General features: G+C 37.8%; 4 protein-coding genes across 4 annotated transcripts; 3 read left to right on the plus strand and 1 right to left on the minus strand.

Annotated features, from left to right (window-relative positions):
• The first annotated feature begins 2,138 nt into the window (after window positions 1-2,138).
• On the plus strand, window positions 2,139-3,131 carry LOC106319623 (protein PHLOEM PROTEIN 2-LIKE A8). Its single transcript, XM_013758007.1, has 2 exons — window positions 2,139-2,631; window positions 2,826-3,131. Exons 1-2 carry the CDS (start codon window positions 2,162-2,164, stop codon window positions 3,088-3,090), a joined length of 735 nt encoding a protein of 244 aa, XP_013613461.1. The 5' UTR covers window positions 2,139-2,161; the 3' UTR covers window positions 3,091-3,131.
• Window positions 3,132-3,876: 745 nt separating this feature from the next.
• On the plus strand, window positions 3,877-4,970 carry LOC106319624 (vesicle-associated protein 1-4). Its single transcript, XM_013758008.1, has 2 exons — window positions 3,877-4,406; window positions 4,499-4,970. The coding sequence occupies exons 1-2, from the start codon at window positions 3,892-3,894 to the stop codon at window positions 4,557-4,559; spliced, it is 576 nt and encodes a 191-aa protein (XP_013613462.1). The 5' UTR covers window positions 3,877-3,891; the 3' UTR covers window positions 4,560-4,970.
• Window positions 4,971-7,656: 2,686 nt separating this feature from the next.
• Window positions 7,657-9,547, minus strand: LOC106319612 (probable arabinosyltransferase ARAD2). The gene is given in 6 exon segments (XM_013757994.1): window positions 7,657-8,078; window positions 8,081-8,212; window positions 8,298-8,666; window positions 8,771-8,972; window positions 8,974-9,392; window positions 9,506-9,547. Coding segments are annotated over 6 exon segments (1,221 nt in total). The 3' UTR covers window positions 7,657-8,021.
• Window positions 9,548-9,856: 309 nt separating this feature from the next.
• On the plus strand, window positions 9,857-11,599 carry LOC106319613. Its single transcript, XM_013757996.1, has one exon. It carries the CDS (start codon window positions 9,857-9,859, stop codon window positions 11,597-11,599), a length of 1,743 nt encoding a protein of 580 aa, XP_013613450.1.
• Window positions 11,600-13,478: the final 1,879 nt, after the last annotated feature.

Below are 13,478 nucleotides of genomic sequence, written 5' to 3' on the forward strand. Positions count from 1 at the left end.
AGTTCTTTTGCACAGCTATTGTCAATGGAATTAACACTGGAAATTGATGGTGATATATTTCATGTTCCAAATGCTAACGCAAGCTCCAATGTTGATTCTCAGCTTTAACATGCAAAAATCACAATGCAGTGGGTGTTGTAAGGTAATTCAGTAGGCACAAATGTTCAGCTGAAAAAAATTCTAAACTGTATTTATGCATCAAACTTATCATCCGTAACATAATAATATACTTTTTTGGTGCTAGGAACTGTTTGTAAATAAGTGTCTAGGATGTATATGACTGCTTAGTTTGTTGCTTTTGACAGTGAAATCACTAAGCTTGCAATGTGTCAGGACAGCAAAAGCATATCAGCTGATGGTTAGCTTTACAATTTCGTTGTTTTCTTTTTCCTATTATGTTGGATGGATTATTTTAGCTAATAAATATCGCAACAGAGCGCTGGCAATAACTCTAATAGATTTATATATACATTTAGAATTGGAAGTTTGGTGATAACAAGAACAAGTACTTCTGTCACGTTATTGGACAGTTATACGCCATTTCAAGAGAATTGATTTCTTATATTTCTCATAATCAGTAAAATTTTAATTGTTTTGTCTACTTTGCATTCATACCTCATTCTCCATCTAACTTCTCGGTGCTACTATATAATGATCAAGTTATTTTCTGCACAAATAGGCAAGTGGGGATGTTACTAAAACTTTTACCTCATTTAACATTGATTCTGGTTTTTGGGAGAATTGCAGATTGTGAATGAAAGGCACAGGCAGGGAACATATGTGTAGATGCGTTCGACTCGACATGTAGCGGTATCTGCAGATCCGCTGATCCCATTGTGGAGGTTAACATGCAATGTGTTGACCTGGAAATCATTATTTGGAAGCTACATTTCGAGGCATTTCCTCAACATATAAATACACCATAGACAGAGTTTGATATTTATAATACTCAGTGATCATGGAGTCTGCAGAAAATAGTCCTTTTGCATATTCTATATGGAACCAAGAGATATGTCCTTTGTTTGATGATTGTATTATGATAGCTACTAACATAGGAGATGACTAGAGAAAGATAAATAAGTATGAAACTCTTATATGGGTAATTTTTGTAAACACATTTGAGTTTATTAACAGTTGTGACAAGCAATTATGTTTATAGTAAAGGAAATCCGCCGCAGCGTCAATAACAAATGCGTCTGTTTTTTGGTTGTTTGGGATTGAAATAGCTTATGGGTTTTCCAAATCAATATAATTGATTTGACTAAAGCTATCTTGGATGACAAAAAGAAGGATTGCAAGTTTAATAACTTCTACTTTAGACTTTAATTTCAACTAAATTATAATTAGTCTTTTATCCATATCATCTTAGTTATAATCGTAAGGATTTAGTAGAATAAATAAACAGTTTCAACAATATTTAATATGTGATTTAATAAACAAAAGAACATGTAGGATTTTTAGGATTTAAAGAGATTTGAGACAATAGTTAACGAATATGAAAAGAATACGAAGCAGATGATGAAAAATGATTCGAGCAAATTAGTGGCAACACAGAGCTAAGCGAGATAAAAATATCAATTAATAAACAAAAGAACATGTAGGATTTTTAGGATTTAAAGAGATTTGAGACAATAGTTAACGAATATGAAAAGAATACGAAGCAGATGATGAAAAATGATTCGAGCAAATTAGTGGCAACACAGAGTTAAGCGAGATAAAAATATTAATCAATAAATAATGAAAGAAGAATGAGCAGAGTTAAGTTATTACACAAGCCAAAACTAAGACAAATCAAACGACAGAACGTGAAAACAAATGTAAACAGGACAAGAGTAGATGGTGAAGATAAAATGCATTGAAAAACTGAATGTTAGATTAGAAAACAAGAGACAAAAATAGATTAAAATGCAAAAACTCTGCGACTTGGCGCGGATAACGATCCCTAGTATATTAAAAACAAGACATCGGTTGAAATTTGCTTAAATATTAAATACCCGTATGCATTTAAGAAAGAAATTACAAGCTGTAGATTTTAGAAATGAATTAATCCTAAAGAAGAAATGTAACGTGCATAAGATTCTGTTTTCAGCTTTTGACCTTGTGTTGCTTTTAAGTTTTAAGATCAAGAAAATATCAAAACAAGAAAAGTGTCAGGTCTCCAATGGCAGAGCCACAACCATACCAACGTCCTCCTCAGGTGTTCATCAGTTTCCACGGAGATGAATTGCGTGACAACTTCATCAGATATCTTGTGTGGGGACTGAGAGACGAAAGACTCAACCTTTTCATTGACAGAGGAGAAGCAAATAGGAGAGAGATACGAAACGTTTTCACAAAGATCGAGGATTCAAACATCGCGGTCGTCATCTTCTCCAAGAGGTATAGAGAGTCAGAGATGTGCTTGAACGAGCTTCAAAAGATTCACGAACACGCTGAACAAAACAGACTCTTGGTGATTCCTGTGTTCTACGATGTGAGCAAGAGGGACGTGAAGAGCCTCGAGGGTGAATTCGGCAATCATTTCAAGGAAATGAGGGAGAAATATAAAAATGACCCTCTTAAGATCCTTACTTGGGAGGATTCCTTGAGTTCAATAGCTGACAGAACCGGTTTGACCTCAGAAGAACACGGGTAATGAATTTCTTGATGAATTTATATAACAATATCTTTTTTTTTTTGTTTTTTTTGTAACACTGATATAACAATATCTAATCCATCACTTGCACACATGATCAAACAGTTCTCATTCATTACTTATCAAAACAAAAACAGTACTCATCCATGCTTGTTAGGTCTAATCGAACAGTTGTTATTCATGTTTGCAGAACGGGATTAGGTCTTGTCAGAGAAATAGTTAGCACGGTTAAAAGCAAGCTACTAAACTCCGCTGGAGGAAGAAGAAGACGAAGTATGTCGATCGGACTAGTGTTTGTTTTGGCTTCAACTGCGGTTTTCCTCTTTATTCTCTTCATAGCCCGTAATTTTTGCGCTGATGTGAGAATTTACAAGGCTGTTAAGTGTTTGCTAGGTGTTCCGGTTTTGGTTGGTGTCTTGCACCAGCTTTATCGTCTATCAACACATAACAGATAAATAGATAATATCTCTTGATCGATCACCAACTCTAATTAGTCAAATGGCTTCACGCTGTTTTTGTTGTACATCTGTTTAGTTGTATTTACAATCTCAAAGAACAAAATGTTTCCTTTATTAGGCTGCTTCTGTCTGTGAGCTTATAATTTTCTGGTTCTGAATATGGTGTCTTTAGTTGAGATGAAAAATATGGAAAAGGCTATTTCAGTGTATATATATATATATTAGTTTATTATTTAAAAATTTATTTGTAATGCGTATATTGTTTTGTATTACCATTTGAATTTCACTTTTGTATAATTTTTTTTTTTTCAAGTTGTTCAAAAAAAAAAGTATAATATTTTTTCTAAAATATATAAAAGTAACCTATTTTCATATGTTAGTTGTTTTTTCTATCTAGTTATCCAGTCATCCCATATTTGAGTATTAGAATAGTTAATTGATGTCAAGAGAAAGTCAACGTAGACCTTATAATAAAATTATACATAAAGTAGAGTTATATTGTGATTTGACTGTGGAAGATTTACCACCCGTGATAGACTCTGAATTAAAAAAAACCCACCAATCCACCATGAGATGTTCATTCAACCACCCGTGAGATCTAGAAGTAGAGAAGAGTGATGTAGTTTCTCTCGTCGTTCCTAAATATTAAACAAACACTGAGAAACGCGTTCTTTATTTAAAAACAAAAACCCTGAGAAACGCGTAGAGACGTTGACCCTGAATATAAGATTAATCTCTAATTATGTCATCAACAGCTATATCATCTTTTGTCTCTCAGACGACTAACAGACCATTCCAATGGGTGTAAAGGCCAAGTCCAAAGTACATGTGCGTCCCCCTCAGGTGTTCGTCAACTTCCGTGGCGATGAGCTCAGAGAAAACTTTGTGAATCAACTCGTAAGGGCCTTAAGAAAGGGTGAGATCAATGTCTTTATAGACGTCCATGAGTTGAAGGGGAGAACACTTAAAACTCGCTTCACAAGGATCCAGAACTCGAGAATCGCGCTTGCCATATTCTCCAAGAGGTACTGTGAGTCTGAGTGGTGTTTGGATGAGCTTGCAATGATGTACAAACAAATGAACGAAGGTAAACTCGTGGTGATCCCAATATTCTACAATGTAACCGCAAATGATGTTAAAAGAGCATGCAATCCTGGTAGAGTAGCTGATGTCAATGGAGAAGAAAAAGAGTTCACTACTCTTTTCAAGAAAATGAAGGAGAAACATGCAAATGATCCCCAGAAGATCAATAGATGGGAGGTTGCCCTGAAGTCTGTCACCGAAAGAATAGGCCTTTCCACAGAAGTATACGGGTATATATACTTATGATTCTTCTTATATCAAGAGCACAGGGAAACACTAAAGGCTTCTCTTCTTTAACTCATGAATCATGTCTTTTCCGCAGAAAAACTCTGGTTAAGACTATAGTTGTGGAGGTTAGGAGACATCTAGGCATATGCCCCTGAGGAAACCAATGTCTAATGTAGAAGTTGCTTTTACTGCTCTTTGGACAAGTTCAGTCTTTAGCTTTATCATAGCTCCTATGCTTTTCCCAAATGTGAAATTTTTCACGACTGGTAAGTGGGTCTTAGGTTTTCCATTTTTGGTTCTTGTTTGTCACATTTAGAACGGTGAAAACAACACTGGCTTACATCAGCCAACTGAGTCATATCACCATTTGGGACGATAAGGAAAACCATAACAAACAACCCGGTCCACTTTCGTCGGGAAATGTAAACGTCGTCGCACCGCTTGATATAGAGAAGAAAAGCAGAAAAAACCATACCGTCTTCCATCCGCCAAACCTGTCCTGTGACAGCTGTAATTAGACTTGCAAAGATATGAAGCAAATCGTAAATTATTTGTCATTATTTTTCTTAGTAATGGTCTTCAATTTTATTCAAACAAGTGTTTGGTTTTATATTTGTTATTTATCATTGAAACATTAGTTCTTAATAAATGAACATTTCTATTATTAAAACTGAAGTACATTTTGATATTGTTTGGAAACATATATAGCAGTATAAATGAGAATTGTTTGAAAATATAGATAGTAGTATAAAAAAAAAAGTATAATGTCTTTTTAGTTTCATTAATATAATTACATTAATTGTCTTTCTATATTTCACTCAGTTTAACAATTTCACTAATTAATTACGTTAATAATACATCACATCATTAATTATATTACCATAATAATAACAGTTCAGATTTTTATTTATTAGTTAATCAACATTAACTTTGTGCCAATTATAAATAAAAATGTAAAATAACTGAGTTTTGCATATGGTTAAATGTTCGGTTTAGTTTGTTTTACTAAAACTTTTTTAAAAATTTTAGTATCAATCGATGAAAAATTACTTAGCCAAAAATATAATTTAAAAACATGTTTTGTGAATAAAATAATAACTTAAATCAAAATAATAAAAATGTATTACATATATTGTTACTTAATTTTTCACTCCATATAATTATTTTACTGAATAAAAAAACTCTTTCTAATTCACTTAATTTAGATAAACACATAGAAAGATCATGTCTATTAGTTTATAAAATCAGTTAGGCATAAATACTAGCTATCCATTTAGGTACATGTTCTTTTCGGGTATCGTTTTTTGTTTTGTTTTAAAATTAGGCACCGCTTGGATATTATAAATTTATGTGTGGGTCTTGAGTTGGGTCCTTCTGGGTCTGGATGAATTCGGTTCTGATGTATAGGAACCTAAAAATATCTAAATAACAATGTATCTGAAACGAGTTCAGATATTTGTACCAAATATAAGCATATTACCCGATTCAGTCCAGGTCTTTTGAATACAATTAGTCATATTACGACTCATCTAAATTATATAACACTAATTATGAAAAACAAATATCAATGTATAAAAATGTAAAAACCAATATCCGCGCAGGTACGCAGATCAATCTCTAGTAAATCTTTAAAACAGAACGAGCCACCGGCTTACAGTGTGTATTTCTATGTTCAGCTTTTACCAGCAATATCTCTTTTGCTGTCACGCCGACCAGATTGTCCCTCAATTTAAAGTTTTCAGCCTGCTAAGTGCTTACTACTAGCTAGCTTTCCTTTACTTGTTGCTATTTTAGCATTTAGTTCTAGAGAGTCTCGAAACAACCAAAGGGTTTGGGGGTTCTTTGTTTGTTCATGTGTCATCTCCATCTAGATAATATATTTAAATGACTTATTCATATGTTGTTTGGAATTGCTGGTTTGTCCATTCAATTGATCATTTGGATAGAACATCTAAATAGACATTTTGTTTGTTTGCATAGTTGTTGTACATCTAAACCTCCATTTAAATGATCTAAGAAAAAAAAGATTAAAATACCCCCTTTTTTATTTAATCTTAATTTTAACCATATTAAATTTTATTAGGAAAAATATAATTTTACGGTTTGACGAAAAATATGTTTTTACAGTTTTGGTAGAAATGTGTCCTTAGGGTCTTGGCGATAATTGTGATTTACGATTAAACCCAAGAAATGCAATTTTGTGTATATTGTGCGAAAATGCGATTTATCAGATTTGGAGGAAAAATGCGAATGAAAAAATGTGATTTGCGGTTTTGGTGCAAATTCAATTTTATGCTTTTGACGGAAAAATACGATTTTTTTGTTTTGAAGGGAAAATGCAGTTTTACAAATTTGGTGGAAAAGGTGATATTTTGGTTTAGCGTAAAATGTGATTCTTGGTTTGATGAGAAAATGTGAGGTAACAGATTTTACGGGCACATTTAATTTTAGGGTTTTGACGGAAACACACAATTTTTGGATTTAACGAGAAAATACACTTTAGTTGTTTTAGTGAGAAAATATAATTTTACAGATTTAAAAAAAGATGTTTTTACAGTTTTGGTGAAAATACAAATTAAATATTTTTGTGGAAAAGTATGATTTTAGTAGAAAATCTTATTTTAAAAATTTGGTAGGAAGATCTTATATTGGATGAAAGTTTGAAACTATTTGGATAAAGATAAATTCGTTATTTGCTTTTCTGGACAAAATGTGTATTAATCCAGATGATCTATTTAAATGAGTCTCAGTTTAACTTAAATTTTAAAATTTGTCTAGATAGACCATTTGGATGATGTTCAAACAAACATCAATTTTTATCTCCATTCAGATAATTGATCCGGATAGACAAACAAACCTGCCTTCGGAGCTTTATTTTGTTATGTGGCTTCTAAAGAACTCTAGTCACTTGTTATCTGTGTTTATCTCCTTTACCGAAGTCTTTCTACACTTCAGATAACAAATAGTTTCTATTAGCAACTGATAGTGTGATGGGAATTTATGAATTGGAGGAATGTTATGTCTTCCCATATCTTTCGTCAATTTACAAATCATACATATATAAAGCATATAAACTTTATGCTTATTACTAGTTATTAGTTACAAAGAACATAACCGAGTAATGATTTTATTTGTGATCTTAGTCTTTAACAATGGGGTTCTGAGTTTTGTAGTTCAGATACAACTCTTAACATCAACTAATCTTCCTTTGTTTACAGACAGCTAGACAAACAAAGGAGAGAAAAAGCCGACCAGCTTCATAAGTACAAATTAGGTTTAGTGGTTGCTAACGTGCCCCTTTACTACTAGAAAGACGCGCGCGCCTTATTGATCGGTTTAAAGAAATGGTTTGGTGCTGTGTTGTGGCATGTGCCTCCTAGATTATGCTTGTGTCTCGTTACCTCGGTATGTTGTGTTTATCCTTTTTGAACAAAGTATTAATGATTCTTTAAAGGCAATCTCTTTGTTCTTGATAGTGTCCCGGTCGCTTGCAATTGACTCTCTTGCTAAGCTATCTTTCACGGGTTCCAAGAGACCTGACCAAGTACTTATAATGCATGATACACAGAGTGGTTCTTGATTTTACATTCATTACGCAAACATTCAAGTTTAAGCTACTAAACACCATGGATGATCCTGGTTTGGTTTGAGCATAAACAAGAACACTCCGGCTCAACTGATTCTCTCTCTTAATCATTCGCTTTTCACGATTGATCATAAGTTTGATTAGCGGTACCTTCTGAGTCACTTGTCTCCAAATCTCGTTCACACTTCCATTTGGATGCGTATAATCAAAGTATCGTGTCACCTACACAAAATCAAAGTTTTACACTTGACATATTGGACGCACAAATAAACATTTGAAAAAGACAGAACAGGAGAACTCTCTGTACCTCTTTCACAGCCTTTTGGTACTTTAAAATCTTTCCTGGTTTCACTTTTCTCAACTTTTTAACCAAAAAACCTGGTTTCAAAGCCGAATCACTCCTCAAAAACACAGAGAAACTTCTGTAATCTATAACATCCTCGAAAGGCAGCTCAATGCCATCACTTACAATCACCGGGATACAGAGAATCGCAATGAAATCAAACAATCTGCAAGCAGAAGGAGTATCACCAGCTGGAAGTAGACAAAACTTAGACGTATGCATGCCTTGTTTCGCCGCACGCCTATTCTCTCTTGATTGTGTTCCATGTTTGATGATCACAACATCATCTTCATTCTCAAACAGCTTGAGAAGCAAGTCTCTGACTCTACCTCCCTGTCAAACAAAGACACAACGGAGCACATTGGGACATACATTACAAATTTACAACAGATCAAGATCATTTAGAATAATAATAAAAAGATCATTTAGAATCTTACATCTTTGCGGTTTCCCATGAAGATAAACAAAGTGTTCCTCTTCGTTACACCAAGCACGCCTTCGAAAGCATCAGTCCTATGAGAACAAGGTATGCTTACGTCCTTCACAAGCGACCCTTGGTCAGCTCTTAACCGGTCCAAATCCGCCACAAGCAAAACCGCGTTCTTGACCCGATCCATGACCCGTTTCAACGCATTCGGCGACAATCACATGATCCCTCCCGTTGTTCCTCCTCCACCATTCTTGACCTTCCAACCAAGCCACTAATCTCTCCTGCGTGTAACCCAACCCGGTTCGACCCGAATTCACAGTCAAGCTTAGAGAAGAGAGCGCCGGAACATAGAACAAATCCGCCTCGGCCGGGTTGAAAACTCTGACGATAGGAGACGCGACCCGTTCGGTATCGGGTCGAGTAAGATCCGAGAAGACATACCACTCGTGCTTATGGTGATGCCGCGGATATTTCAACCCCGTGACATCATCAGATTTCTCTCCGCCTCGAACTACGCGGTGCTGCTCGATCACTCCGTAAGTGAAATTTCGAGATGGGCTTAGCACAGGCCCATTAAGAGCTGAGCCCAAAATCAGGTTCGGCCCGTTAAGCAACAATTGATGATTTTGCTAGAAGATAAAACGTACGTCACTATAAATAGAAGACGTCAGACTCATTGAAAGGACTTTTAGAAAAGTACAGAAAGTACAGAAAAGGAGAGCATCGCCTATTCATCACAGACAAAGTCTCGGACGACCTCAACCACTAGACGAGCTCGGCCCATACGACCTCAGACCATAAAATAGAAAGATACTTGTTTAGACGAACTGTTTAGACGAGCATCTTTAGTTTTTGTAATTGACCGAGTTTGTTTATTCTTGACTATTAATACGAAAATCTCCACCCCTTTACATCATTTATAAATATTACATCACCGACCGGATATGGAAACAACAATTGGCGCCCACCGTGGGGCAGGAGATTCTTCTTCACCTCAAGACAGCTCGGCAGTCACAGAACCCACAGCGCAACCAGACGCCCTGATTTCTGCAACCACCGACCATCCTGGAATGACAACACACAATTAGCTGCAATGACAATCTCAGACCACCTAGCCAACACCTCGACGCCAGTGGTGACGACCTCGGATGAACAATCAATGGTGGCAACCTCGGACCATCCAGCCAACACCTCGACAATAGTGGCGACGACCTCAACCCAGCCATCAATGGTGACCACCTCGGCCCTACCAGCAACAGTTACGATCTCGCGTCATCCAGCCGACACCACGTCTCTCATACCGACGACCTCAGTACCTAACACAAGAACGACGTACTCCACTCAGCCGGACATCTCCCTGATCTTTCAGACACTTCTCGGTAGGATAGACGAGCTCGCTCGAGGAACGACCTCTCGCTTGGACGACCTCGTGCATTCTCAGATTATTTGCAACAACCGCATCAACGAACTCCAGTCTGTCGAAATTGGCGCATCAAAATCACAACAAGTTGATATCACTCCACGACTCCAGCGTGTTCTGTTCAGCGATTTACCAACACCAGTGACTGGTTCAGGACAGCAGCAATCAATCCAAGCCAACGATCTATGTGCACCAATCACAAATTCCGGACAACAACATCAGAATCATGTGAACGAATCTTCAGCACTAATCATCGACTCCAGGCAGCAGCGCCCAAGTTATCTAAATGAACAACACCTTCAGAACACCAGTTTCCCGCATATCACCAACAGGGAGACCCAACAGAGAGACAACGACATTGAAGAAATTAGGATTCAGTTGCAAAGCATGAACTCGAAGGTCCATCAGGCAACCAGCGCAGCACCAGAGATCGATTGCGTACTCCGTGAAACCCAAAATACACCTTTTACAACTCGCCTCATCAGTATCCCTGTCCGACATCAGAAGAACAAAATCAAACTCCCGACTTACAATGGAACATCCGATCCAAGAGAATATCTCACCGCCTTCAGTATCGTAACCGGGAGAGCCAATTTCTCACCAGAAGAACGCGACGCCGGTCTCTGTCAATTGTTTGTGGAAAATTTGAGCGGACTCGCCCTCGGTTGGTTTTCACGCTTTGAAGCTCATTCTATTGACAACTACAATCAACTCTCGACGGCCTTCCTCAAACACTACACGCTGTTTATCCAACAGAGTGCAAATAATGCCGACTTATGGACTCTAGCTCAAGAACCTACGGAGACACTACGCTCGTACATCGAAAAATTCAGAGCCATCGTTTCTCGCATCACCGTGCTTGACGAAGTAGCAGTCCTCGCACTCCGAAACGGTCTTTGGCACGAATCACCATTCCGAGAAGAGCTCATGAAGTATAAACCACAGACTCGGGAAGATGCACTCCATCGGGCGATAACTTTCATCGAAATCGAAGAAGATAAAGCTGCATTCAGCAAAAAACACACAGCCACCAAAAAATCATCTTCAAAGGATAAAGAGCCTGACGAATACAACGAACCTAGACAACATTATGAAAAAGCATACAGAGATGGAAAGAGCAGGAAAGCATCCAATTATCAAATCAGCGACCAACCATCTAGTCGCTCCACAGGAAAGCAGGCTCGCAGCAGTCAAGGATCAGAGGATACCCAAGCATATTGCAGCTACCATAAATCTAAGACTCATAATACGGAAGAATCTCGCCATCTACCATGTCGCCATCTACAGGAGTGGTTATTGAACAAGTACCGCAACGATCGGGATTCATCATCTAAAGACCAGCAAAACGACAAGGCACCAAAAAATGAAGGTGAACGTTTTCGACAAGTCAAGCAAGAACGCGATCGCCAACACTGACAGAAACATTCTAACGAGCAAACAAACGTACACAGAGGCTCATAAGCACGCACGCGACGACCGAAACAATGAACAGAAACGCGAAAGAACTCCCCCACCACGACGTGTAATTAACGTGATCATGGGAGGCCTCCAGACTTGCAAAGATTCAGTTCGATCAATCAAGGAATATGAGCGTAAAACATTCACCTCCCAAAAATGGGGAAGCATCAGTCACATCGACGATAAACCAAAGAATGGGTATGAAATCAGTTTCACAGAAGAAGACACCAAGGGACTAGACACGCCACACAACGACCCCCCCGTCGTCGAACTCATGATAGGTGGCTGTGAAGTCACACGCGTACTGGTCGACACTGGAAGTTCAGTTGATTTAATCTTTTCAAAAACCCTTCAACGGATGGATGTCAAAGATTACGAGTTGAAGCCTTGCAAAAGACCACTCACAAGTTTCGCCGGAGATACAACAATGACAATCGGAACAGTCAAGCTCCCAGTCTACGTAGCAGGAATCACCAAAATCGTCAAATTTGTGGTTATCGAGAGCCCTGCCATTTACAACGCCATACTCGGCACCCCATGGATACATTCAATGAAAGCAGTTCCATCTACATATCATCAGTGCATCAAATTTCTCACTACGTCAGGGACCTACACCCTCAAAGGAAATCAACGTCTCTTGCGCACATGCTTCGTAACCGAGCATAAGTTAAGAAAATATTCAAGGACATGTCTAATAGCTAGGCAAGGCGATGAGCAAGAAATAATAGACGACCACGCCCGTGAACTGGTGATACAAGTTAACATCGACCAAAGCGACTGGTGTAGCCATGACCAGAGACATAGAAGAGGAGCTGAGTGAGACTGATGAGGATGAGCCAAGTGATGAGACTGCCGTAAGAGAGAGATGTGAAGCTGAGGATACTGAAGAGAACCAGAACCAGAGTGAGACATCACGTGAGCCAACCAGTGTGTGGAGTGGACCAACTACTAGATCAAGGCTGAGAGAACAAGAGGAGAGGCTCCAGGAGATAGCCAAAATCGTGGGTCTTGGATCAAGACAAGGAGATCAAGATAAACCAGCCTGTTGGTTTAATTTAATTACTTTGTCTTTGTACTTTGTAAGGGCTTTGGTTATTGGGCTTTCATTTAATTTAAACCAAAGACAATTAGGATTTTAAATAAACCAATTTCGTGGGTTTAGGATTAGAATTAGAATTAGAATTAGAATTAAACCATCTTGGTTTACTTCTAGGGTTTTCTGTCGATTTCTTTAAGACATGAGGGAGGCAGCTTTGCTTTCTCGACTTTTGAATCTAAGAATTATTCAGTCAACTTCGTTGTCTTGTCTCTTGCTTTCTCTGTTCAGCTCAAGAACATTGATCTCACTTAAAGGAAGGAATTCCTGTGAATCCCGTCTTACACAATACAAGGTGATCTTGTGTCTTTGAGTAGCAAACCATCTCTGTCGCCAATCCACAGGCTCAGGGAGACGACCACAGTTCAAAGGAGAGCTAGTAGCCTCTTAGAACACCCCTATCCGTTCCCCTTCAAGTGATCCAGGAGCAGAAGCCATACCCAGGCTGCACCAAGTGGTATCAGAGCCACTTGAAGGTTAGGGTCTGCGATTTTTGACTACTCAGATCATTCATTCCATCAAACACTTCTCTTATCTGTCTATCTGTTCTAAGCCAGCTGAGCCAACCCTGCAAATCAAAAGAAAAAAAAGAAAAGAAAAGAGATCTCTGATCCAAATCAAAAAAAAAAAAAGAGAAAAGCTGAAGAGTAATCCAGCTAGCTGAAGAGAAATCCAGCTCAGGGTGGTAAAGTCAGCTGGTGCCTAAATCTCTTAATACTTTCTTTCTGATTCATTGGGGTT

This window comes from Brassica oleracea, unplaced genomic scaffold, assembly GCF_000695525.1.
Source record: "Brassica oleracea var. oleracea cultivar TO1000 unplaced genomic scaffold, BOL UnpScaffold00418, whole genome shotgun sequence".
Lineage (NCBI taxonomy): Eukaryota > Viridiplantae > Streptophyta > Magnoliopsida > Brassicales > Brassicaceae > Brassica > Brassica oleracea.

Bases quoted from the DNA above. Each gene is read 5' to 3' on its own strand.
- LOC106319624 (XM_013758008.1), top strand. From the start codon at position 3,892: ATGGGTGTAAAGGCCAAGTCCAAAGTACATGTGCGTCCCCCTCAGGTG. The intron at 4,407-4,498 runs GTATATATACTT...TCTTTTCCGCAG, and splicing joins CTTTCCACAGAAGTATACGG to AAAAACTCTGGTTAAGACTA.
- LOC106319613 (XM_013757996.1), top strand. From the start codon at position 9,857: ATGACAATCTCAGACCACCTAGCCAACACCTCGACGCCAGTGGTGACG.
- LOC106319623 (XM_013758007.1), top strand. From the start codon at position 2,162: ATGGCAGAGCCACAACCATACCAACGTCCTCCTCAGGTGTTCATCAGT. The intron at 2,632-2,825 runs GTAATGAATTTC...TCATGTTTGCAG, and splicing joins TTGACCTCAGAAGAACACGG to AACGGGATTAGGTCTTGTCA.